At 42.5% G+C, this 25809-nt stretch overlaps 1 protein-coding gene across 2 annotated transcripts in view; it reads right to left on the bottom strand.

The window, feature by feature from the left end:
- Nucleotides 1–294: 294 nt before the first annotated feature.
- Nucleotides 295–25809, bottom strand: part of SHQ1 (SHQ1, H/ACA ribonucleoprotein assembly factor) — a 96339-nt gene continuing 70824 nt past the window's right edge. For both annotated transcript variants that reach the window (XM_036092960.2, XM_036092961.2), the window contains one exon: nt 295–1911. In XM_036092960.2, the coding sequence (XP_035948853.1) occupies nt 1410–1911 (502 nt within the window). In that variant the 3' untranslated portion in view covers nt 295–1409. The remainder of the gene's footprint in view (nt 1912–25809) is intronic.

Below are 25809 nucleotides of genomic sequence, written 5' to 3'. Positions count from 1 at the left end.
TCTGAAAAGAGGCTCACCAACAGAAGTCTTAAAAAAATGAAAATTAAAACCACTGTGAGATACCATCTCACTCCTATTAAAATGATAAAAATGGTAAAAACAGATCACACTCAGTGATGACAAGAATGTGCAGGACCTGGAAGTCTACTTTACTGGTGGAAACATGAACTGGTACCACCATGTTGGGACACAGTCTGTTAAACATACACCTACCATACGGCTCAGCCATTCCACCACTGGATATTTACCTAAGAGAAATGCATGCATATGTCCGCACAAAGACTTGTACACAAATGTTCGTAACGGCTTTATTTGTAATAGCCAAAAGCTGAAAACAACCCAAATGTCCATCAGTAGGTGAATGGAAAAATCTATCCAATGAAATACTACTCAGATACGGGAAAAAACAAAAACCTTTTTAAAAAATGCCTCTTGAATACATGCTACGTTGACAAATCTGAAAATAATTATAGTGAGTGAAATAAGCCTAATTTTTACAAGAGTACATATTACTATAATTCAATTTACATTAAATCCTAAGAGATGCAAACTAATGTTCAGTGTCAGAGCAAATCAGTGCTTGCTGGGGAATGGAGGGGTGGTGGTACGAGGGGATAGGGGAGAGGGGTAACAAAGGGGGATGAGGACACTTGGGAATGATGGGTAAGAAGAGACTCTTGGCTGCAGTGATGATTTCATTTCGTGCATATATATGTCAACACTAACCAGAGTGTACATTTTAAATACATGCAGTTTATTGTATGTCAAGTATCCCTTGGTGAGGCTACTAAAAATATTAATGGGGGCGCCTGGCTGGCTGATAGAGCTTGTGACTTTTTTTTTTTTTAGATTTTATTTATTTATTTGACAGAGAGAGACACAGCGAGAGAGGGAACACAAGCAGGGGGAGTGGGAGAGGGAGAAGCAGGCTTCTCCCTCCCACCGAGCAGGGAGCCCGATGTAGGGCTCGATCCCAGGACCCTGAGATCACGACCCGAGCCGAAGGCAGACGCCTAACGGCTGAGCCACCCAGGCGCCCCAGAGCTTGTGACTTTTGATCTCAGCGTTGTGAGTTCGAGCCCCATATTGGGTGTAGAGGTTACTTAAAAATAAAATCTTGAAGAAAACCATATGAATGGGCTCTACATTCTAGAGATTCTGGCCGAACTGTTAGTTCATCTTCAATATTAATTATACTTTGGCAAAAATACTTTAAAACTTTATTTTTAAAGTTGTACCAAGGAAACCAACAGGTATCAATATCAGCTCGCTGAAAAACAGTGTTGTATACACTAAGAAAAAGGACAAAGTGAAAATGAAGAATTACCATTCAGTAAAGGAAACCAAATCTGACATAATTCTCAATGGTGGGGAAAACCACTCGGAGTCAATCACTTGGTGTTTGCCAGTCACCTTCCAGCAGCCGAGTCCTTGAGTTCAGAAACTTGAACGGTCGAGTTCAGGTGCTCTCCAAGCTCCTCTATCAGCGGCCCGGACCCTCCAAGAGCCCGGGAGGAGGCAGGCGGCTTTCCGGGACTGCCATCTGAGGTCTCGGTGGCTGAGTTTCTGCACACCCCACCGTCGACAATAAGCAGGGCGCTGCCTCCCTCCAGGGAGGGGCCTCGCAAGGGATCTGCTGTCTCAGATTCACTCCCTGTGAGCTCCCCTTGTTCTGAGTCTGAGCCCTCAGTCTCAGAGGACGTGGTGCTGTCTGCTTCCTCGGAATCACTTGCCTCGGAACTGGAGGAAGGGGTCTGCCGCCTGGAAACGGAACGGGCTGCTTCTACTGCCGTTTCCTCCTCCTGCACAAGAAGAGCTGCGGCTTCCAGCGCTTCCAGGTCTAGTCCCAGCTGGGCCTTTGTCAGCGACACTTCCTTTAAGGCTTCTGCAAGAGCTGCCAACTTTTTGGACCTTGAAAGCCATTTGAATAAGAAATATTAGGACTATTCATTAATTGGCCCAGGAACAACAAAATAAAGTTGGAGCCATACTTCATGTGACACACCAAGATAAATCCAAAAACAGATCAAAGAGATAAATGTAAAAAAAAAAAAAAAATGAAGCAAATAAAGTATTACAAGGAAATGGAGGAGATCCCCTTTATGCCTCTAGAATGAGGAAGCCCTTTCTAACTATGACTTAAAATCCAGAAGCCACAGGGCACCTGGGTGACTCAGTCAGTTAAGCGCGTCATGATCCAGGGTCCTGGGATTGAGCCCCGCATCGGGCTCCCTGCTCAGCGGGGAGCCTGCTTTTCCCTCTCCTTCTGCCACTCCCTCTGCTTGTGCTGTCCTTCTCTGTCAAATAAATAAATAAAATTAAAAAAAAAAAAAATCCAGAAGCCAAAAAAGAAAAGATTGACAAATACAATTAAAAAAAAAAAACTTATTTAAGACAACAACAAAAACCAACAAAACAAAACATCATAAAGTCAAAAGGCTAAAACAAAATTGAGAAAAATAGGCAGCTCAACTCATGTCAAAGAGCAGGGCCTAATCTCCCCAACAGAGTTTTTAAAAATGGATATAACAATTCATCAGAAAAATGGACAAAAGACATAAGGAGACAATTCCCACAAAAGGAAATATAAATTCCTCTTAAACATATGAAAAGATGTTCAACTCCAGTCAAATAAGAGAAGTACAAACTAAAGTCACTCTGAGATACATTTTTCATTTATCACAGTGGCAAAAATCCAAACATTAGATAGCACGACGAGCAAGGCTGTGGGGGAAACGGCACCTCCCTACACTGCTGGTAAGAAATTAAACAGGTCTGACCCCTTGTGAAGGAGAAGTTGGCAATAACTTACAAAATTGAAAATGTACATCCCCTTGACCCAGCAATACCACATCTGGAAATTAAACACATATGCTACAGGACAGAGGCCCAAGGTTATTAATCCAGCATTGTTTTTAATACTCCAAAATGGGAAACAACCAAATGCCCCGATTATGGGACTGGTTAAGTTACGGACACTCCATGCAAAGGAAGGGTCCATGGCTGCATAAGCACGAGTCTGTTCATGGGCTAACCCAGATAAACCGTTTCACAGCAACAACAAAAGGCATGCCATATGTATATGCTACCTTTTATGTTAAAAAATGAGAAAGAAATATAAACACATCTATTTGCTTGTATACTTATCAATAAACCTGGAAAGCTATAGAAAATACTAGCTTACATGGGGGGGAAGAGTGGGGACTAGAAAGGTGGAGGAGGATGATGGTGAGAGGGAGGCTTTTCACTACAAATTATTTTTAAACCTCTGTGAATGTTAATACCTATTCAAAAATTTTAAATATACAAAAAAATAAAATGCAGTACTATAGAGAGCAGCACGAAGTGCTTTTTATTTTTATCAGAACACCATTTCATGTTATGTCAGAGGGTATTTTTCTAAATTTGTAATGTTACATTATACTAAACTTTTTAATTAACTTGGATGAATTAGTTGTTTTCCTTTTGTTATGAAAGAAGTAACGAAAAGTATACCATAGGTGTCCAAAAACCCGTCTTTCCCCAAGAGGAAAATCGGAAGTGATAATGGAAATGGGTGGCAGTGAGTTAAAGTGGTCAGCATGCTGACGTGGCTTCTATGTGTCTCTAAGTTCAAAGGTGAAATGAGCATACAGAACATTTAGTGGCTTTGAGGCACATTGGAGGAGGGTGAGTTCACAAGATAAGGTCACTTCTGGAAGAGTAGTCCATCCCATAGTATTGAGAAAGTGAAGCCTCGTTACACTGCAGCTGAAATAATAACTGGTGGGGCAATGGGAACGAGTGAACAAAGGTGGTATTTTTCACCTACGTGCCTAGATGAGCCCTTTGGTCTCAGAATATGTGGCGTAATAATGACTTTGTGCAGGGAAGCTCTGTCCCCGCTGCGGCCCCTCCATGAGAGCAGTCAGGGCCCCGAAGCTTCACTGCAGTCAGCGTTCTAGGGCAGGTGCAAGGTGCAGCGAGCGGGGGGAACGGCCACGGGCAACAGCCCTCACTGAGGGCAACTTTCTCATATGCAAGGAAACCCCTGAGTGTCAGTGGTAGAATTCCCAGAGCTTAGAAAAAGGAAGGTGGATAGGGTAAAGAGAAAAACTAGGATAAGATCACCTTAAGTCAACTTATGATTCACCTAAGGGTTATAAACTCTGGATGCTCTCACCAGCTTGAGATACCTTGAGGAGCACAGTTATGGAGTAAGATGGTTACATCCATGTCCAAGGCAGGTGTCAATGGTGTCCACCCACCATATATTGTGAAACCTTGATGACCACTGGTAAAGAATTTGGTCTGAGTTAGTAGACCAGTCTGAAACATCTCTGCCCTAAGGCCCTGTCAGCCCAGGAGCTAGTTCACTGCCATCTTTTTCACTGAAGCAGGTCCTCTCGGGGTAGTAACCTGCAGCTTTAAGAGATAAAAAGCAAGGAATCTGGGAAATAAGACCATGCCTCTTACTAAATCATAATATTGGAAACAAAATTTTAAAATAAAAGCTCTTACTTCAGTGACCCTTACATCTCATTCTTATTAGCCACAACAAATACTTCTGACAATATATGGAAGATGATGTTCCACAAACACTTGCTCCAAATGACAACCTAGTGGGTCAGTTTCATCTCTGTCCACATTACAGATGACACAACACAAGCCTGGAGGGGTAAGAGAGCTGATGAAATCTACCCAGCTAAGCAGGCACAGTCAAGACCGGAAACCCACGCCTGAGAGCTCTAGTGTGCTCACTCCTCCACCACAGAGCCTCCCACGAACATCCAGGCTCTGAAAGGTTTCCCATCCTAAGACCACATTCTTCACTTCTCCTCATTTGGAGCTCTATTCAACATCTTCCAAATGAGCAAGTTCTGACAGGCACAGAAGTCTGCAAACACTGATGGCTTCAGCTTAGCAAGCTTCAATGACGTGCACATCTGAGCCTGAACAACAGAGGCTTAGAGCTGGAAGAAAACATCTGGATTATTTTTGTGGATACAGTGAAGAGAGTAGATGTGTCAACTCTCAAGCTGAAACTACCTGGATCTTTGTTATTGTCTACTATACTGTATCTGTCATGTATAACAGAATAAATCTGGATTTCAAAGCCTCTCACCTGTAATCCTGGCTCTTTTCAGACCCGGCATATCCCACATATGTGAGACTAAAAAGGATCTACTCTGACAGGCAGGGAAGTAGCCCAGATGAGCCATGTGACCCTAACAGGACTTGTGCCTGTTACCAGGTAATGTGAATTTTCATCCTTCATTTGTTTCTCACTTTAACTGCTGTATTACGTTTAAAGTAACCCATTTATATAAAATATGTAAAAAAAAAAATCGAGGCACCTCGGTGGCACAGTCAGTTAAGCGTCCAACTTTTGTTTTCAACTCAGGTCATGATCTCAGTGTCATGAAATCGAGCCCCACGTTAGGCTCCACGCTCAGCATGGAGTCTGCTCGAGATACTCTCTCTCCCTCTGCCCCTCCCACTCATGCTCTTTCTCTCTTTCTGAAATAAATACATCTTTTTAAAAAAAATTATGTAAAAAAAGAATTCTATGTTCATTTATGATTCTTCACCATGCTGATTCATCTCTATTTCTTATTAATCCCACTTTTACTACTACCTCAAGCTGGCTAGTTTCCTAAATTATTAAAGTTGTGATAGAAACCTTAAGTTTACGGAAGAAGCATTCTGAATTCTCCACTTAAAGAATGCTAGAATAAAAAGGAATTAAAAATTTCAAAACATCATTGATGTAGAATGTGACCTAATGGTCCAAGGAATGAAAGTTGGGTTTCTTTCTATTCAATTATTTCATGCAGATTACTTAGCAATCATTGTTTGCAAAAAAAAAAAAAAAAAAAAACTATTCATTTGGAGAAAAAAAATTAAGTCATGAAAGAGGAGCTTTTTATTCTTTCAACCACTGGTACAATTAGAGTTGGTTCTAAGTCTGCCACTCCTTGTAAATTCTAGAACCTAACTCTGCAATGGCCCTTTCCATTTCAGAAAGCACCTCATTTAATGTAGTTAGTGGTTTTTCACTGTCACACTCAAAACAGACCAGCTAGTTCATGTCAAAGCTTTGTCGAGTGACATTATTAGTTAACCAGAATGCTTACAAAAACCAGGTACAATCAGATATAAAGTAATGAATACACTGAGTTAGTAGTTGTACTTATGGTGTATATTTTATATCTAAGTCAAGAGCACCTACTTGTTAAGAATGTATTCAATCAGGAGTGAAGAGATTCATCCTTTAAAAAGAGACATGACAAGTGGATCACAGTAATGTCATATTTTAAACAGATACTCAAAACAGGTTTTCCTTAGAAAGTTTTTGGAAATGTAATCCTACCACATAACTTTTAAAAAAGCTTTTATTCTGTTTGTATATGTGAAATAATAACCTATTTGGAGGATTTTTTAAAAATTAAAAACGGCTCTCTGACAAGTTCCAGTAAATACAACTACCAGGAAAGAGTAACAGTAACAGCTGGGAATACGTGCCTTTATCATGGCTAAGCTAACAGAAAATTTCCTCCGTTATTTTATATTTTGGTGATTGAGTTAAAGGGTGAGGGACTGCATGGCCTATGAAAGAGCCAAAACCAAGTGCAAAAGGAGCCCTAAAATGTAGGAAAACCTGGGTATAAATAGAAAGCATACATCCTGTTCTTGTCGTAGAGTTTTGTCTCCAACTATCAATCAACTTTTCACCACTTCCTGCAATAGCAGATCTACTATAAATCTCATAGTAACTGACTAGGTTTCATTTCCTCTGCCAAAACCCACTAACCTGCCAGGCATGACACACTGACACTAGAGCCAGTAACTGATAATGTAAGACAGGGCTCCAGTCAGGCAATTCCACAAACACTTCACACCGGATGATGGAATACACTGACTTGGCCTTTTAATTTCAAAGGACACACACATACACACACCCCCAGTTCCGTCTGGGACAAACAGTACATCAGCTTTCTTTTTAAAGGGTATTGATGATAATGGCATATAATCATGTAACTCCTGTCTACTGAAAAGAACCAGTTCCAAACTTCAGAATCCCCTGCCCAAAACACATATATGGAGCCTGATGTAAAAGATAATGCATTGGTTTTAAGTAGAAGTTGCTAGGGACAGTCTTCTTTTGAAAGCTGCCATGAAACACAAGTACTGACTGATGCACAGATGAACAGAAAATTGTGTGCTGATACACTATACTAGTGAAACCTGCCTCCAGCTCAGTTATTAACAGAAACGATCCATTTCTTTAAACAAGAAGCTACTTATTTAATACAGAAAATACTGCAAGTTATTTAAGCCATACTGAGTTTGGGCCAGTGAAATCACTTTTCACCTTATTTCCAACTTGATGTAATACCTCTCTGGGCCTGGGCTCTGAAAATTAACATGTAGTCTATGGACCAGCAGAATAATTTTCTGAAAATTCCTTGTATTAGTTTCCTAGGGCATAACAAACTACCACAAACTGGTGGCTTAAAACAACAGAAATTTCTTTTCTTACAATTCTAGAGGCTAGAAGTCCCTTCTGAGGCTCCAAGGAAGAACCTCTCCCACACTTCTTTGCTTCTCATGTTGCTGGCAACCCCGGGTGTTCCTTGGCTTGTAGACCCATCACTCCAAATTCTGCCTCTGTCATCACACGGCACTCTTCCCGTGTGTCTGTTTCTTCACGTGCTATCTTCCCTCTGGAAGTGTCTCTGTGTCTCTTCTCCTCTCCTTACAAGGATACCAGTCATAGTGGATTAAGGGCCCACCTTACTCCAGCATGACCTCATCTTAACAATCAATTACTATCTGAAATAACCCTATTTCCAAATAAGGTCATATTCTCAGGTTCTGGGAATTTTGAGGGGATACTCCAACATACTACACCACTTATAGCTGAAACAAATAGACAGTGGAGATGCTCATTAATGGAAGATAAATTAAGACCAAAAAAGGTCACACTTAAGGTAAATCAACATAAAAGGTCAAAATTTAATAGTAAATAGTAACAAAAAAAAGGTTAAGATTTCACCTTCAAAAAAATTACAAACTCACAAGTTCATAAAATATTTAATGACTTAATTTGTAGGTTATAACTGCAACTAAGGTACCATTTCTCCAAATGAACAAAGAATGAACCAAATATTGTTTTGTAACTGTTCTAACAAAATTACAATACAGCGCTGTATGACATTCATCACTTTAAGTCAGTCTTTTACAGCAAATCAAAGAACAAATAATCACCAAGGCAACAACAGTTTTCTCAAGTGTCTTCCAATCATGCGATACTCAAATGATTCCTTTGGCATTTAAAGACTTTCCACTGATGTCACTGTTATTGTAGAGTTTTCTTCTTCAACTATTAGCTAATCCTACGCTTCCAAGCCTCATTGTCAGTGGTTTTGTGTTTCCCTCAAGCACTTTCACTGCCCTTGTGAAGTCCTTGATCTTTTGCCCAATCTGCAATTTATTTGCACTGTACAGTATCGGCGATCAACAAAAAGTCAAACAACAAAAACACTGGCCGGATGGGTGGGTAGGATGCTAGGAAGGAAATGATATGCTAGAATGGGGACTAGATTTATTAAGTGGTTTGATCACTAGTGAATATTCTGTGTTTTGACTATCATCACTTCTCTTTGTAACTCCGTTAAGTACAGAAATTTGAATGAATATTCAGAAATAAGGATCCCCCCGCCCTGGCATGACACACATAAGTAGCTGCACTAGATACACAAACACGCACATATTTTTAGAGCAAAGTAAATGACTTCATATTAAAAAAAAAAAAATTGCTATGGTAATCCCACATACGTTAGAGCATGCCTCAGGTAGGTGAATGAAGGTTTACCCAAATCCAGAGAGGCTACTATTTTTACTTCTTCACTGATTACCCATCTAAGAAATGGAAGGGTGAAGGTGATAAACAGATTTAGAAAGGCACAATGTTCATAAAGAACTGTTTGAAAGAAATGGACTCAATCCCTCCCTGAAATGGTTTTGCATTTATGCCAGATCGAATCAGATTAGCAGAGATGGAAATGTGAGTCCCATCAACTTGCCACCTTTCCCTCTACTCCCCCCGCCCCCAGCAGAACTGCTTTTGCTGAAATATGCTTCACTTTAATCCTCCAAACTGGTGTGCAGAGATGATTTCAAAACCGGCCCCACAAAACTCTGGGCAGTGTGAAACTTGCAGGCCTCCCTTTCCATCCTGGCTTTTAGGAAAGTAAAATCTGTGACCCGCCTGGCATGATGGAATGTACCCAAAGCTCCGACTTGCCTCCCTTTTCATTTTGTTGCTTTTTTCCTTCTTTGACCCCACCTTTAATTAACACCATGTTGTTTTATGCGTGCGCGCGCGCACACACACACACACACACACACACACACACACACACACACACAGAAATCCTTTAAATAATTTCTGGTACAAGGCAAAGAATAAATATGTGATTTTAATGAAACCAAATAGCTGGTTAAGTAAAAAATACACAAAAATGAAAACAAAACAAACAACAAAAAAAAACCCACTTCTGTTGGATAGAAAAGGATATGTGGAAGTGAGGATTATGGGTCCAAGGCTGAGACAGATATATTCTTCTCTAAAATGATTCCGTGAAGCACGACATTTTGGGTATGTCAGATTTGAACAATTCTGACAATATTTCTACATTTCATCTATGTGAAAAGGGCACCCAGTGTTGTTTAGTAACAGAGGTGTAGTATTTTGACCTCTTAGCTGTTCAGATGAAATGGCTGTTCGGATTCCATTAAACTAAGTGGAGGTCAATCAACAAGATGGAGAAGGCATTACTATGAAGGTGGTGGAAGAAAGGTATTATGGGTGGAAATGTGCCCCCCACAAAGATATATTCAAAGTTAGCCCCCAGAACCTGTCAATATGACCTTAATTAGAAATAGGATCTTTGCAGATATAATCAAATCAAGATGAGGTCATACTGGGTTCGGGCAGGCCTGCAATCCAATGACTCCAGGGGACAGGTGTCCTTACAATAGTACCGTATGAGGATACAGAGACAGAGAAGGCCATGTGATAATGGTGGCAGAGACAGGAGTGATGTATCTACAAGCCAGGGTATGTCAAGGATTGCTCACTACCACCAGAAGCTAGGAAAGAGGCATGGAACAGATACCCCCCTAAAGCCTCCAGAAGGAACCAACCCTGTGGAAAACACCTTGATCTTGGACTTCTGGCCTCCAGAATTTTGAGAGAATAGCTTTTTGTTGTTTTAAGCCATCCAGTTTGTGGTCATTTGTTACAGTGGTCCTAGGACACTAATACAGAGGGGTATATAGGGATCGAGACCTTTAGAGCTGAACGGAAATCAGAAAGCATCACATACAACCTCTTGGTTTTACAGATGAAAAAATGACACAAAAAATATCAGCAGCAAGGCACAGAACAGTTTCCTTCACCAATAAAATGCAGAGAATGGATCAGTCTGTTTCTAATTCCCCTCTGAATCTAAACACCATGGTTCTACATTTCTATGTTATGAGCATGATGTTTCCCTGTATAAAAACCTGCAATGGCTTCCCAAAACAGAATAAAATACAAACTCCCCAGTGAGGACAAAGGCCCAGAGATCTGGCCCTTGGGTCCTGCCTGCCTCTCAGTGAGGTCGCCCACCATTCGTGTCCAGGTCACTGTTCCACTGCCCTCTCTCCGTCCCAAGGACACACTAATGCATTCGTGCCTCAAGGCCCTTGACACTTGTTGTACCCTCCTTCTGGAACATTCTTCCCCTAAGTCTTCCCATGAGGGGTCTTACTCATTCAGTACTCAGCTAAAATCCCACCTCAGTCTTAGAAAAGCAGTCTATGTAAAGCAGTGCTCCGGAAGCGATTTCATGTCATGGAACACACAGAAGATGCCATTTGCCTGGCATGACACGGGGTCTGCATCCACCTGCCAGCCTGAATGCTGAGGGGCCTGTATCTTCATTCCCCCAACACCCATTCATGATGCCACGGACCGCCAGCTGGTATGCCCTGCCCTCTGCCCTCCAACTTCTTATGCCCAGACCTACTATTAGGAACTTGGTGAAACAGGACAAGTTTTGAGGTCTACAGAAGTAGAGGTTCTGGATGAATTTTTCAAAAATGTCCTTTTTGTCTCCACTTTCCCATCTTGAAAGCAGAATGAAAATGACTGCTTCCAAATTTCCTGGCATGCTCTGAGAAGGAAAGACCGGGTTAAGCGATTTAATGTGTTTATTTCTTTGTGTGCTTGTTCTAAATGCTAAAATTTTCCTTGGTTACAAAATATAAAGTTAGTGGGCTCTGCTGCTTTCACAATACTGAGACAGGAAAATACTTAAGTGCTGGTATGTTTACCACACGCACAGGCTGAAGCATGCAGCTCTCCAAATTATGATAGGAGTCAAAAACTTTGAAAATTCAAAATATTTATCCACTCACTGGTATGATATACTGTGGAATGTCTTCTTAAACACACATCACCACGGCATGAAGCAGTTCATCCTGAACCATTCTGTGGGTTCTTAGTGACAATCTTGTTCTATAAAATTATTAATTGTCTGACGTATCACATAAGCGCGGCCTCTTCCCATTCACTGGGAACCACGGTTTAACAGGCTCTCTGAAGGAAGTGTGGAACCTTTGCTTTCCTCGGGAGAAAACAGGAACAGCATGATAGGACACAGCTCCGGGACAGGCCGCGCCTCCCCAGGGCCAGGCACAGCACGAAGAGGCCAGCTCCGGGGCAGGCCTGCTGCACCCTCCTCTGCTCTTACATTCCATGCTGTGCCCATCAGGACGACTCACTGACAGAATAAGGGCAGCGACTGAACTTGCCTCCCTTCTGCAGGGAAGACAGAGCTGAAGCACTGAGCTCCTTCCTGAATGTAGACTCACTAGGTTTGTTCCTTGTTGGGCCTGGAAAGCTGTACCCTGCAGGGAAGGAGTCCCGCTGGCGTGTCTTAGCACTGGTCAGCAAAGGCAAGGAGGAAAGTGCTCAGAAATACACCACCTATAGTCTACTCGACACCCAACCTCCCCAGTTCCCCTGCATCACACTCCTTACACAACTACAGGACTAGCTGTGCACCTTCTTAATGTCCTCAGACCAACCTGCTAGATTTTTTTAAAGTTGCCCCAAAGAGACCTTTAAGATTAATGTTGACTTAGAACACTCACAAAAATAACGTTGAAAGAGGGGCGCCTGAGTGGCGCAGTTGTTTAAGCGTCTGACTCTTGGTTTCGGCTCAGGTCCTGATCTCAGGGTCGTGAGATCGAGCTCCGAGTCAGGCTCCACACTCAGTGTGGAGTCTGCTTAGGACTCTTCTTCCTATCCGTCTGACTCTCCCCACCACTCTCTCCCCGCTCCCTCTCTCTAAAATAAATAAATTAAAAAAAAAAAAAAAAAGCTTTATGAAGGAATGAAGCCACACACAGAAGAGTATACACTGTATTATTTCACTTCCACCAAGTTCTAAAACAGGCAAAACCAACAGATGATGACAGAAGTCAGGAGGACGGTGGTTACAGGGTAGGGGTCAGAGAATGACAGTGCACTAAGGGGCACCTGAGGGCCTCTCAAGCATGATTCTTGATTTGGGTGCTGGTTACACAGGTATTTTACCACAACAGAGTTCATTCTTTGTCTACTTATAATCTGTGTGTACTTTGACAAAAATTAGCTTAAAACAACAACCAACAAACACGTGTCCTGGAAAAGAAGTCACAGGCTTCTGACATTTGCTCTGGAAAAGCGGTTGGAGCCTCCTCAAGGAGGAGTGTGTCCTAATGGGGGGGATGCGGGGGACAGGATCACGGAGCCGGCTCCCATTTCCTCTGGGCAAACTGGTAGGACCTCTAATGCAACACTCCTCACTGTAAATGTTTTTTTTAAAAAGGCATGGTGCGTTCTACCAAATACAAAGAGAATCTCAAAGTATGCCTAGAGAAAGATCCATTAGTCATCTCTTTCAATGTGCGAACTATACACAAAAAGATGTTCTCTGCAGAAGTACATAGCTCACTCCTATGGAGGTTATCCCCCAGGTAGTGGTGAAAGCCAGTCTGTGGGGCATTTCAAATAACATTTTTAAAGGCATTTCCCCCCATCCCTCCTCCCCGGACATTTGATCTACAGACCAATCCTAGTACTTTCTGAAATACAAAATAATAATTTCTACTAATTTTCCTTCTACTACTGCTTCCAAAACCCTAAAACAGCTTCATACCTATCAAAAACCTGAAGATGAACCCCCCAAAAGTCTTTATACCGGTTGAATGAATATTTTACTCAAAGTGAGCAATTTTATCTAATTTGTGTAGTATAGAATAAAGCTTACTTTCTTAAAACAGATAAGTTTTTTAAAAAATGAGCATAAAAGGTTTAGAAGACTTCATTCTGTAACTGTAATCCCAATTAAAATTTACACAGCAACTAGAGAAAACTTCCCACCTGGGGTGGGGGGAAACAACAAGACCAAGTCTTTAGATGCTTCGTTTATTATTATTATGATTAGGAAACGGAACAGGTTTTTTGGCTGACCTCAGTCACTTGAGGGTCTTCTGCCTCAATGCCGACATTTTTTTGCCAGGAGAGTATGTTTACCAACACATTTCTCTGTGAAATAATAGAACTGGACATCATGGTCAGATTTTTCAAATCATTTCTCAAAGTCAAGGGATTTCTTTTTCTAATAAACTCCGCCGATGTGTAGATTACATGCATGCATAGATTAACACTCAATGTAAATATTTCTTGTATTGATGATAAAGTCTTAAGAGGAATCAACTCCTCCGCTTTCATTCCGTAAGCTTCCTCTTGACAAAAAGAACTACTTAGCACTCTTCAAACTAACCCTGGGGCTTTACTTTACATTACATGCTGTCCCCTCAGGAGTTACACCATCAGATTGTGGCACTTAATTCTCCTCTCATCAGCCAGAGACTAACCATTTATGCCTCTGGCTAATTTGCTTCTATATAAATGATCCATTTCCTCAAATAAAACTTCTACAGAAAATCCCTAAATTCTACCACAGGTCCACAATGCCATCCCTGAAACCGCTGGACCTGTATGAGTTTTAAAACTTCCATTTGTTTGTTTTACACTTCAGAAAAGTAATTCTGGATCTACACTACTATGCCATATATGACCTAACACCCCCGGCAACAACCTGTAATCAAATACACTAATATTTTTCTGCAGCAAAATGTACTATTAGTCTCTCCAAGTGGACTAAATAAAGATCATAAATAGCCTCATATCAGGTGAGTTCAGGTCAGTCAGGTTTTGCTGCCAATTGCCCTGAACATAAATGTACTTTCAGAACTTTCTGGGTTTCAGAATTGTGCACAAGGGGTTGAGGACCAGAACCAGAAGCGAGGAGACTGGGCTGCAGTTTTTCAGCTCAACTGCCCGGGTCCAAGGTCAGTCTTTTGACAAATATTTATTGAGCACCTGCTATCTGCCAGGTTTGGTGCATATAATGGTGAATGTAAATGCAGTCTCTGATCTGAATATCAGATCATCTCAGTCTGTGGAAGGCAAGAAACAAGTCATCATAGCATGAAGTGAAGTAAGTTTATGAGAATGATTAGCACAGGGTGCCCTGGGAATGTCCAGCTCAGGGGCTTTGAGAGTCTTAGCCACGGAGGAGACAGTCTCTTCCCACAAGAGAATTCTATGCAAAAACCGTTCTGTATTTTAAAATAGGGGCAAGAAGTCCACCAAAGTCCTAATTCTAAGCCCAGATTGATGACTTCAATGCTTTTCTTGAAATTTCAAATACTAAATTCTTTGAGGAAAGAAACATGTATTTCTTCTTCTCTGTCTCTTACTGTGCTGTTCCCTCTACCAATGTTTATAAAGTCTGTCTACAAGGTATAGTAGATTCCCATTATTCACGGATTCTCTACTTGCGAATTTGCCTACTCACTAAAATTTATTTGTAACCTCAAAGTCAATACCCTCAAGCACTTTTATGCTCATTCACAGACATGCACAGAGAGGTGAATGTTTTAGTTGCCAAAGAGCACGTTCCCAGACTTCTTATTTCAGCTCTCAGACTGTGAAAAAACTTTCCTTTTCAAGGTCTAGTGAGTGCCACATTGTTTGCATTTTGGGCTTTTTGATGGTAATTTCACTGTTTAAAATGGTCCCGAACTTACTGTCAAATTACTTTCTAGTATTCTGTTTTAAGATTTACTTATTTGAAAGAGCGAGGGAGAGAGAGAAGGAGCAAGCATGGGTGGCGGGCAGAAGGAGAGGGAGTCTCAAGATGTGTGGCTCGATTTCATGACCCTGAGATCGGGACGTGAGCCAAAACCAAGAGTCGGATGCTCAACCAACTGAGCCACCTAGGCACCCCTTTAGTATTCTTAAGTGCTTGAAGGCTATAATGTGTCTTATGAAAGAAAGTATTTGTGTTAGATAAGCTTTGTTCAGGCTTGAGTTACCATGCTGTTGGCCATGAGGGTCACTGTTAATGAATCAACAATATATAAGGTGCCTTTAAACAGAAACACAGATAGAACAAAGGTACATACTGTTTGATGAAAATGTTGTGACCAGAGACCCACAGGAACCTAACCCTGTATTTCCCCTAGGAGCAAAGGTTGAGTTTGCGAAATCAGAGTTTGTAGCAACTTTATAGAACATAACTACTGTGAATAATGAGAATCGACTATGATTCAGTACTAGCCATGAGACCACAGAGGAAGGACAGCCATTTCGGGGTGAAACGGTAAAGAGAAGGGGGGCAAGAGCAGAGAAGGTTTCCTACAAAAAGGGTAATGTACACACAAACATTCTTAAGGCCCATGAGAGTAGTCCAAGTAAGAAAAGTGGGATGGTTCTGGTGACATGGGAACCAGAGAATCATAGCACAAGACCAACAGCACCATTAGGTCCATGGCTACATCCCTGGACCGCAGGACAGAAAGACAACATTCTACAAGGACTAAACACAACGGACTCTTGAATAACACCGACTTTGAACTGCGCTGGGCACCAACATGCAGATTTTTCTCAATAAATACAATACAGTGCTGTGAGGGTATTTTCTCATCATTTTCTTAGTAACATTTTCTTTTCTCTAGCTTACTTTATTGTAAGAATACAGTGTATAATACATATAACATACAAAATATGTTTAATTGACTGCTTATGTTAGGAGTAAGGCTTCTGGTCAACAGTAGGCTATTTGTAATTAAGTTTTGGTAGAGTCAAAAGTTGTATGTAGATTTTTGACTACATGGAGATGGAGGCAAGGGGTGGGGAAGGGGAAGGTTCAGCAGCCCTACCCCCCCCCCCCCGCCCATGTTGTTCAAAAGCCAACTGTACTCTACCTTGGAATGTGGCAGGAAAGAGAGATGCACGTAAGATCATCTATTTACAAGGGAGCTTGACTCTCAAACTCAGATTCTGAAATATCCATGGTTCTGGATGCTCCTTTTAGCCCTCATTAAATCTTCCAGGACAGAGCTCAGTCAGTTAAGCATCTGACTCTTGATTTCGGCTCAGGTCACGTACTCAGGGTCCTGGGACGGAGCCCCAAGCTGGGCTCCACACTCAGCAGGGAGTCTGCTTGAGGATTTCTCTCCTTCCCCCTCCGCCCCTCCCCTCACCTTTCTTCCTAAAATAGATAAATAAATCTTAAAAAACAAAATCTTCCAGGACAGTAGTTCTTATAAAGACATAGTGAGCCTTCAGAGAGAGTCAGGTGCTGTACCATAAAAACAGACTTCTCCTAATTCCTATCCAGGCCCGTCTGGGACCAGCTTGATCTGGGGGCTTAGCACACACACACAACCCTACTGGGTGCAACCACAGCTCACATGTAAGGAATCAATGTAAAAGTCTGCTAAGACTTAGGGTATTCAACAACTGCCTTAAGAAGCCTTGGAATTGAAAGCCATTCCTGACAAGAGTGCTGACAAGTGTTCAACTACAGAAAATCAAAACTGGGAATGGCTGGTTTTCTTGATGCTTGCTTATGCTATCTCAACAACTACTTGAACTAAAGTGAAAAGTATCTATCAGAACATTCTGAAATGACGGTCCCTAGCCTGTTCAAGGGGAATTTAAAAATATATTTAATAAAGGCAACTGATAACAATGACTAATACCTAATTTCTCTCCTCAATAAAACCTTGCTACTTCAGGGGTAATCCCTGGACCAGCAGAGCAGTGGTATTCGGCACTTGTTACAACTGGAGGATCTCAGGCCCCACCACAGACTTCTTCATCAGAATCTGCATTTTAACAAGCTCCACAGGGGATTTGGATACACAAAAGTTTGATGAGCACTATTCCAGAGAGTTGTGACGGTGTCGAAGTGATAATTATTATCACCACTTTACACTTTCCCATGTAAGAAAATTGCTGACTCACTCTGATCAAACACCTAAAAGGGATGGGAATAGTGTGAGATTGTCTTGTTCCTGGGTCAGTTCTGGAGGGCTAAGCATTTGCTATCACTTCACACATTCTAGAAAGGGCAGCCTGACTATGAGCCAGCCCTCTGTCACTCAAAGCACAAATATAACCTCCAAACCGCATTCATTCACCAACGCTGGTGCCAGGTAAAACAGTGCAAGGAGCCCTACTCCAATGGTCCTTTTGGCTCAAGAGTCATCACCTTGGCCTCTCCTGATCATAAGGCTCATTCTCAGAAACGTTTTCTTTCTCATTCTGCTCTTTTCATTCATTCATTCATTCATTCATTCAGTATTCACTGAAAGTACTAATGTGCCCAAGCACTGAACAAAACAGACAAGAATCCTTGTGCTCATGGAACTTATACTCTTTCATAGGAAAAGACAGACAATAAACACAAAGTAAATAAAATACAGAATGTGCCAGAGAGTATAAGTGCCATGGAAAAGGACAGCTAAAAAGGTGGCTCAGGAGTACTAGGGGCAGGGGATGTTCCAATTTTTATGAGTGCTTCAGGAAGGCCTCACTGAAAGGTGACAAAAGGGACAGCCTGAACCATGGGACCTAGCTTTATTCTTGCTTTTTACCTATTTCATTTTTTCTGGGCTTGAATCTCTAGTCTATTAAGCTCACTACAACACTCACACATAGCCCCTGGCCCCTAGTCCTGAAAGCTACCTGGAATTGCCACACGGCTACTTCTAATCTCCAGATCATGTATGCATGCCTCAGCTACTCCTTCTCGTACCTTTTACCCACCTGAGCCTGAGACCCAACCTACGCTGTCCCAAGTTCAGGGGAAATTACAACAGCTCACCTTGTTTCTAAAAAGAAGACCCATAGGTTTAGCAAAAAAGAAGAAAAATTCTGGCTTAGCCATAATTTATAATACTGCATATTACAAATTTAAACTAGATGTAACTATCTGACAGCTCAAAAACCTATCATTCTACAGCTAACTTATCTCATCTAAGAAAATGTAAAAGATGCCACAGGAAGGCCTCCTGCTCAGCCACCAGGGCAACAAGGAATAGATTCCAGCATTTCAGCCCCTGCTACGTACGGGTGGCAGGGATGACGTTAAAGGCACAATTCTTTCTCCTTTAAGGACCAAGCAAGCCACTTTGTTGAAATCCCCACAATCTCAGATCGGAAGATATCTGAAAGATAATAGAGTCCAGGGCTGTCCAGGACAGCTTTACATAGTGACGGAAAAGCTCTCCATCTGTGCTTTCCAACACGGTAGCCACTAGCCACACGTGGCTACTGAGCATTTGAAATGTTGCCAGTGTGACTGAGAAACTGGATCTTAAATTTTATTTAATTTTAATTAATTAAATTAAAATAGCCTCATGTGGCTTACACAAAATTGGGCCACACAGATCTAATCTAAAGCCCTTATTTTCTTTGACAAAGATGAGGCCCAGACACAGCTCAGGCCACAAGGCTAACCACAGCCTTGAGTACTAATATTCCACACTGGCACCAGGCTGGAGGGTTTTCAAATGGCTTTCAGATGCAGGAGTCCGTCTGATCCTCTCCTCAGCCACATGAGCTAAACACGTCTGTCCACTGTCCCTATTTTCACCGGCGCTCAAAAGCAAACATGTGCCTCATGACAGAGGGTTAACCCCAGGGAAGGCCAGAGCCTCTGCGGTGCAGACCCACTATGTCCTGGCTCACACTGAGGCAGTGATACCATCTGGGTAATTAGAGCTTATTTATGACATGAAACAAGATGCTAGAAGAGGACACTTGCCAGTAAAACCGCTGGAGAATCTTTCCTATGGTGTGGGATCCAATCCTTGTCAAGACAGTTATGCAAATTAGGTCTCCTGGGGTAGTTTTATCAGGCCAGGAACTGTAATTTGTTCCACATTTTAAGGTGGTAGCCAGGATTCTCAAAAATTAGGACTCAACTAGTTTGTTGGCCAGCTCTTTAAAATCCTATGTTCACTTTATCATCAAGACATATAAGCAAAAAGTCTTCTATAATTAGAACTGAAGAGTTGCCAAAGAGTCCCAATCAGACCCAAATTACTACCTAGAAAAATTACTGATTACTAAAAATAAGAATGAAAAAGTGGCTCAAAGATATTATTTGACTAAATATAGGGATACACAGTACAACTTAAACCTCCAGTTAGACGGTTGTTAGAACGAAACCTGTTGGCTGAACAGCGTTTCATGTTCCTACACGAACTGGTTGCAAAAGCCTAATTATGGTTTGATTCAAATGATGTTATCAAATGCTCCCTGCATGGGGCAAGATAGAAATGCTTCTCTCCTTCCATTCCTTCCCAGGGCATCTGCGCTGGTTTTTCTTGGAGCCACCCCACTCCACAGAGACAAATCCCGCCCCACCACAGCAGTTTACAGAAAAGTAGGGACTGCTGTCGGCAGGAGCCCCCCGACACTGGGCTTTGATCCCAGCTGCAGGTCCCACCTGCTGAAAAAGGCAGCTCTTCATTCCCCTGCTCAAAAACACCAGAAATCAGCAGAGATAAGCTGACAGGGAAAACATTACACAAATCGCTGACCCTGCTGCAGGCAGCGAAGAGCTGCCTGGGCTTGGCTTTGATTTTTCCGGAGCTGGAGCCCGAGGGGAGAGGTAGTTTGACTTTCTTCTTTCCCAGTGCAAGGTGCACTCCCGCGGAGCCCCAAGGAATACCAAGTGCAGAAGAAAGGCAAGCAAATAAATAAACAAAACAAGAACACAGGCTAAACCACGGCGAGGGGTACTATGAGCGGCGAGGAAGAAAGATCATATCCCTGGTTAAAAGCAATTCGGTTTTACCGGTTTTTACAAAAAGCTCTGGCTGTGATTTCCGTCGTGCTGTGGTCCTGCCGAGTGAGGCGACCGACTACATGCCGCAAGCCTTCCTTACGCGTTCCTATTGTTCCCTGGGTGTCGGCAGAAGAAAACAACAGGGTAGCTGTCCACGTGCGGGAGAGGCGCTGGACACAGAGCACCTCATGACCAGCAGTTCTTTCCCAGACACGAGCACAGACGACGCTCTTTTTCTAAGCCGCCTATTTGCTGCTTCATGGTCACCCGCGGTTTGCCTTAAGCACGGGGCTCAAAATGAACCATACGGTCTGTTTCCTCCCGTTTCCTCCCCAGCAATTTGAGAGGCTGCGGCAGCTTCCAGAACCGATCCCACTCTAACGTGGTCACTGCTGCCATCCAGGTGCCACAGTTATTGAGTGCCTGGCACTGGCTGTGCATTTCTCGAGTCCTCGCAGTAAAGCAGGGCACGAGCAAAGCAAGGTTCCCGCTTGCGTGGAGCTTGCAATTTGGCAGGAGGCAAGTGCAAGGAACTTCTGATCCAGTATCAGACCCCTTGTCCGTTCAGCCGAGGTCACCAGCTCTGCGGCCTTCCCGAGCCACGCAGATGGGAGTCTAGGGGGGAGGGCGGGGTTCTGTGCCACGGCAGAGAGCACTTGTCCCACATAATGGAGACAGCTGGCCTCAGCTCTAGCCAATTGTTACCATGTGGGGATGAGGGCCCAGCAACTGCCAGAACTTCCGGTATTTCCAGAGCAGCTGTAAATCCAGACTTTTACATCAAATCTTCCCATTTTTAAGTGCTGACAACCAATTCAAAGTTTTTAAAAACTCACTGAGAGCCACTGGCGTGAACGTTCCCATTCTGCAGACTTATTCTCTAACGTATTCTGTATACCCCACCCGTACCTGCCACACCAGTGTGACTGACCAGTTTCTCTCTACTCCCACACCCAGCACACTACTGTGACTTTGGGGATCTGCCACCAGTTGGGCCCCTGCCTTGTACATCCCCTCCTTTCTCTCTGTGCCCCACCAGGCTCCACCTGTCCATCCTTAGTTCCCAGCGCAATCCTCTACGTCCCGAGCCCTATAGACCACAACCAAGTGCCCCGTCCCCAAATCTCGATCTTTCTTCTGAGCACACCGCCGGCAGTGGAACTTCGTCAACAGCGTGTGGAGTGTTATGGGGGGTAGGGTGGTGTCACACGCTCCGGAAAATGACAGGGAACTGACTGACCACAGCAAGGTGGCTACGGGCCCAGGCTCTGAAGACAAACAGGCCCGGGTTATCTCATCTCTCTGAGCCTCAGTTTCCATGTAACCTGGGGCTATCATAAAATGGGGACATAACCCAAATTCACATGACCCATGAAATGAAGAGAGATGAGGATTGTAAAGCACTCGGCACAATGCCTGACATGCAGCCAGCTACTATTATTACAGACTGATTGCCTAATTCAGCCCGTGTTATTGGTAAGCAAGCATTGCATCACCGGCACTTCGTTGTTTACAAACCATTTACTGTGTTAACATGCTCTAATCACACTGCACGCGTCTCCTCATCTAACTCACCCCATTCCGTGAACAGCTGAAGCAGAGTTTAAATGAGTTGTCCAAGGCCATACAGACACAGCCAGCTGGCTCCCATACTCTTAATCCTGATACTCCATGGTCTCTCTACATTCCTAATGGCCAGGGACAACTTTGTGACCTCAACCTTCTCAAATTAAAGGCAGGATTTGGCTCTGTGGACTGTGGCTTAAGATGATCAGGGCCTGGCTTGGGCCAGACTGTATCTGAGAAGTTCCAAGAAGTTCACTTCTCTGTCCGTCTGACCAAGGGCTGTCGGTCTGTTCAACAAACTGAGAATGAAGAGAAGAGAAAAATGCCCAGGAAGAACTGTAAAATGACAGCTGTTATTATGGAAGGCAAAACCTGGGACAGTGGTTACAAGAATAGAAAAGACAGTTTGCTGATCACAGAAAAAATAAGTGGTGACGGAATCAGAATGATGTTTCTAGCCTTCAGCATCCACAGAAAAGACAGAAAAGAGGCAACTATATCCTGCTTGACTTTCAAAAGGTGGAAAAGGAAAGTGATGAATCCAAAGACAGTGAACCCCAAATCCACGAATGGCAGGCAGTCAAGAGGTGACATGGTAGGCTCAGGAGCTGGCGTGGGTGCACGAGAACTGACACCATCCCCCCGACTGGCCTGAGCCGGAGAGTCGTGGGCAGAGAAGGCGCCTGCATTTCAGGACTGCATATCACAATCTCCTGTGGCTTCTCCTTGGGCAGAACACAGAACACGGGGCAGATGATTAAAAAGCTGACTGGATTTACATCTGACCTTACAGGGGAGATCAATTTCAAGCTGAAGGAAAGTAGCTGGTGGAAGAGCACACAAAGTTGTGATGACAGACTTCCTCGCTGAGCATTTCATTCACTGTCACAGGTGAAAGCAGAGAATGTTCGTTCTAATTCCTTAAGGGCAGAAGCCTTATCTAAGGCCTCTTCAATCCCCCAGGGCCTTGCCTTGTGTGTGGCACACAGTAAGTGCTCCGAAAAGGATTACTGAAGGGATTTTAAGAGTCAAGTTTACAAACAGCATTACAGCAGATGGCGGATTCCAGTTCCGAAAAGACTGAACAGGTGGACAGAATAAACCAAATCCAAAAAGGTGCAAATGAACAAGGACAAATGCAAAGTTCTTCAACCACTACCACAGAAGCAGAATTACAGTTAAACAACATCTGTGGCTAAAATGTTAAGGGTTTTGGCTAATGACAAACTAAGAATAGTGTGTTGAGGTTTCCAGCAATGAGTAGATGCGCTCCCAGACTACAGGAACACAGTAATGTTCACAAAAAACCCCGAAAACAACAGCTCAAAGGCTCCTCTCTACTTTCTGGCCAAACCTGGAGTATTTTGTCTAGCTTGAAGGATACTTAAAAAGGACACTGACCTGGGACGCCTGGGTGGCTCAGTCGGTTAAGCATCTGCCTTCGGCTCAGGTCATGATCCCAGGGTCCTGGGATCAAGGCCCACGTCGGGCTCCCTGCTCAGAGAGCCTGCTTCTCCCTCTGCCCCTCCCCCTGCTCACGCTCTCTCTCCCTCTTTCTCTCTCTCAAATAAATAAAATCTTCAAAAAAAAATAAAAAATAAAAAAGGGGCATTGACCAAAAAAAGGGGGGGGGGGCGAGGGCAATATTGAAAAGTAGAGTTTGCCTAAAAAGAGACCAGGAAGGCCGAAGATTTGAAGTTTGGACCTATACGAGCAAATGCAAGACAAAAAAGTTGATCTGGAAGCCTCAGAAGGGATAGAGCAGTGATGCTCTAGATAGCTGAAGACACATTTAAAGAGAGAATGGGACTTATTCTATATGGGTTCAGAATTAAAACTAGTGGGAAGGAAGCCGATGCCAGTCCAAATTAAAGGAGAACTTTTAACCAAGCTAAGGTGCTTCAGAATAGAACAGGCTCCCTCACTCGTTAGTGGGTTTCTAGGCACTAGAGCTCTTTGTGATGAGGCTAAGCAATCACACAGTGGCAACAGTGCAGGGGGAATCAATCCCCAAATAAAGCCTTGCAAATGAGAAGACTGTGCCGGGAATTTCAATTCTGTAAGTGACAGAATTAAAGATGATCATCATCAAGAAAAGTCTTCCAGTGGAGAGATGACTTTGTTGGGGTCAGGAGAAAAAGTTTCAGGCAAAATGTAATATTTCTAATAGAGAAAATGGAATACACAAAAGCAAGGAAAAGCTGAAGTTTATGGCAAACTTGGGAAATGATGAGTTTATCTGTTTGGCAGGAGAGAGACAGGGAGCCCAGTCAACAGAAGTAAGGAATGAAGCATAAAAGATGAGGAAGAGGATAGACAGCTGGGGCTCTGAACCCAGCTCAGGCATTCAGGCTTTTCTCCTGTTGGCAAGGGGAAATCAGCGAGAACTTCTGAGGACAGCCATGATCAAAACGGCATTTCAGAATGATCAGACTGGCATGACTGCAGGAAAAAACAAGAGGGGGAATGAGATTCTGGTGGCAAGGAGAACAGACAGAACACTCTGGCAACAATGAGAAAATATAGGCCTGAGTTAAAGGAAAGGAAGAACAAAAAGAGGAATTTAAATGAAAGACATTGTATAGGAAGAATTAAAAGGACTTCGTGACTCATTCAGTGTGGAGTGGGGAGTCAGACAGACACACTTGAATCAGGGAACCCAGACATGTCAACATGCCTAACAAAAAGACCAAAACCCCCAAAACATCTGAAGTCACAACTGGTTCCCAAATTACTGATCCATCACAGGTTTATGTCAGATGTTCAGAGTATATTTTTCACAAACAAAAAATACAAGATTTCATAATTATCTCTGAATTTGAAACTAGTCACCAAAAGTTTATTGAAGCATGTCTAGAAAAATTAACTCCTCCAAGGACAGAAAGGAGATAGGCCAGGACAATACTAACCAAAACAAAGTTGGGATCTCCATATTAATATCAGACAAAATAAACAAAGGCAAAAAAAAAATACATTATTAGTGATAAAGAAGGCCACTACATAATAAACATTTCAATTCGCCAGGAAGATATAACAATTATAAACTAATAACAATGAATAATATGACTCAAAATATAAAGTAAAAACTGACTATCAGTCTACAGAAAGAAAATGACATGATCACCAATGCAGTAGGAGACTTTGACACAACTCTTCCAGTGCAAAAACTGATACATGAAACAGACAAAACAAATCAACAAGGATATAAAAAGTTTAAATACCTCAACTGACAAGTTTCATCCAATGGACAGAGAACACAGCCGCTAACAATTGGGAGGATACACATTATTTTCAAGCTTTAAAATTTATGAAAATACGAGACATAGAATTAATCTCAACAAATTTCAAAAGAATGGTAAAATTCTCTAACAAATACAAGGACGTTAGAAATCAGTAACAAAGATATCACTATAGGGGCGCCTGGGTGGCTCAGTTCTTGGGCGTATGCCTTTGGCTAGGGTCATGATCCCAGGGTCCTGGGATCGAGGCCCACGTCGGGCTTCCTGCTCAGCGGGAAGCCTGCTTCTCCCTCTCCCACTCCCCCTGCTTGTGTTCTCTCTCTCACTGTCTCTCTGTCAAATAAATAAATAAAATCTTAAAAAAAAAAAAGATATCACTATAAAAAACCCATACACATGGAAAGGAGAAACACACACTTCTCCACATTTCATGAGTAAAATCAGAAAATATCTGAAATGGAATAATAATGAAAATTCAGTTTATTTCAAAACTTGTGAGATGCACACAAAGTAGACACCTGTAGGAAAATGTATAGGCTTAAATGAAGGCTCAAAGTTAATGAATTAAGCATCCAGATAAGACGTCAGGGGGAAAAAAAAGCCTAATAAATGCCCCCAAAATAGAAGGAATGAAATGATAGATAAAAGTAAAAAGTAATGCAAAAGAAGACAAACAAAACTAAAATATCAAAAGAGCAAATATTGGTTCTTTGATTAATCAAATACACTCTCTTTAATAAAAAAGAGTGAAAAGACAAATATTACAATAA

The sequence above is a fragment of the Halichoerus grypus genome, chromosome 1, assembly GCF_964656455.1.
Source record: "Halichoerus grypus chromosome 1, mHalGry1.hap1.1, whole genome shotgun sequence".
NCBI classification, from domain to species: Eukaryota; Metazoa; Chordata; class Mammalia; order Carnivora; family Phocidae; genus Halichoerus; species Halichoerus grypus.
Note: the sequence above shows the minus strand (reverse complement) of the source record. Positions and strands in the feature narration are given on the sequence as shown.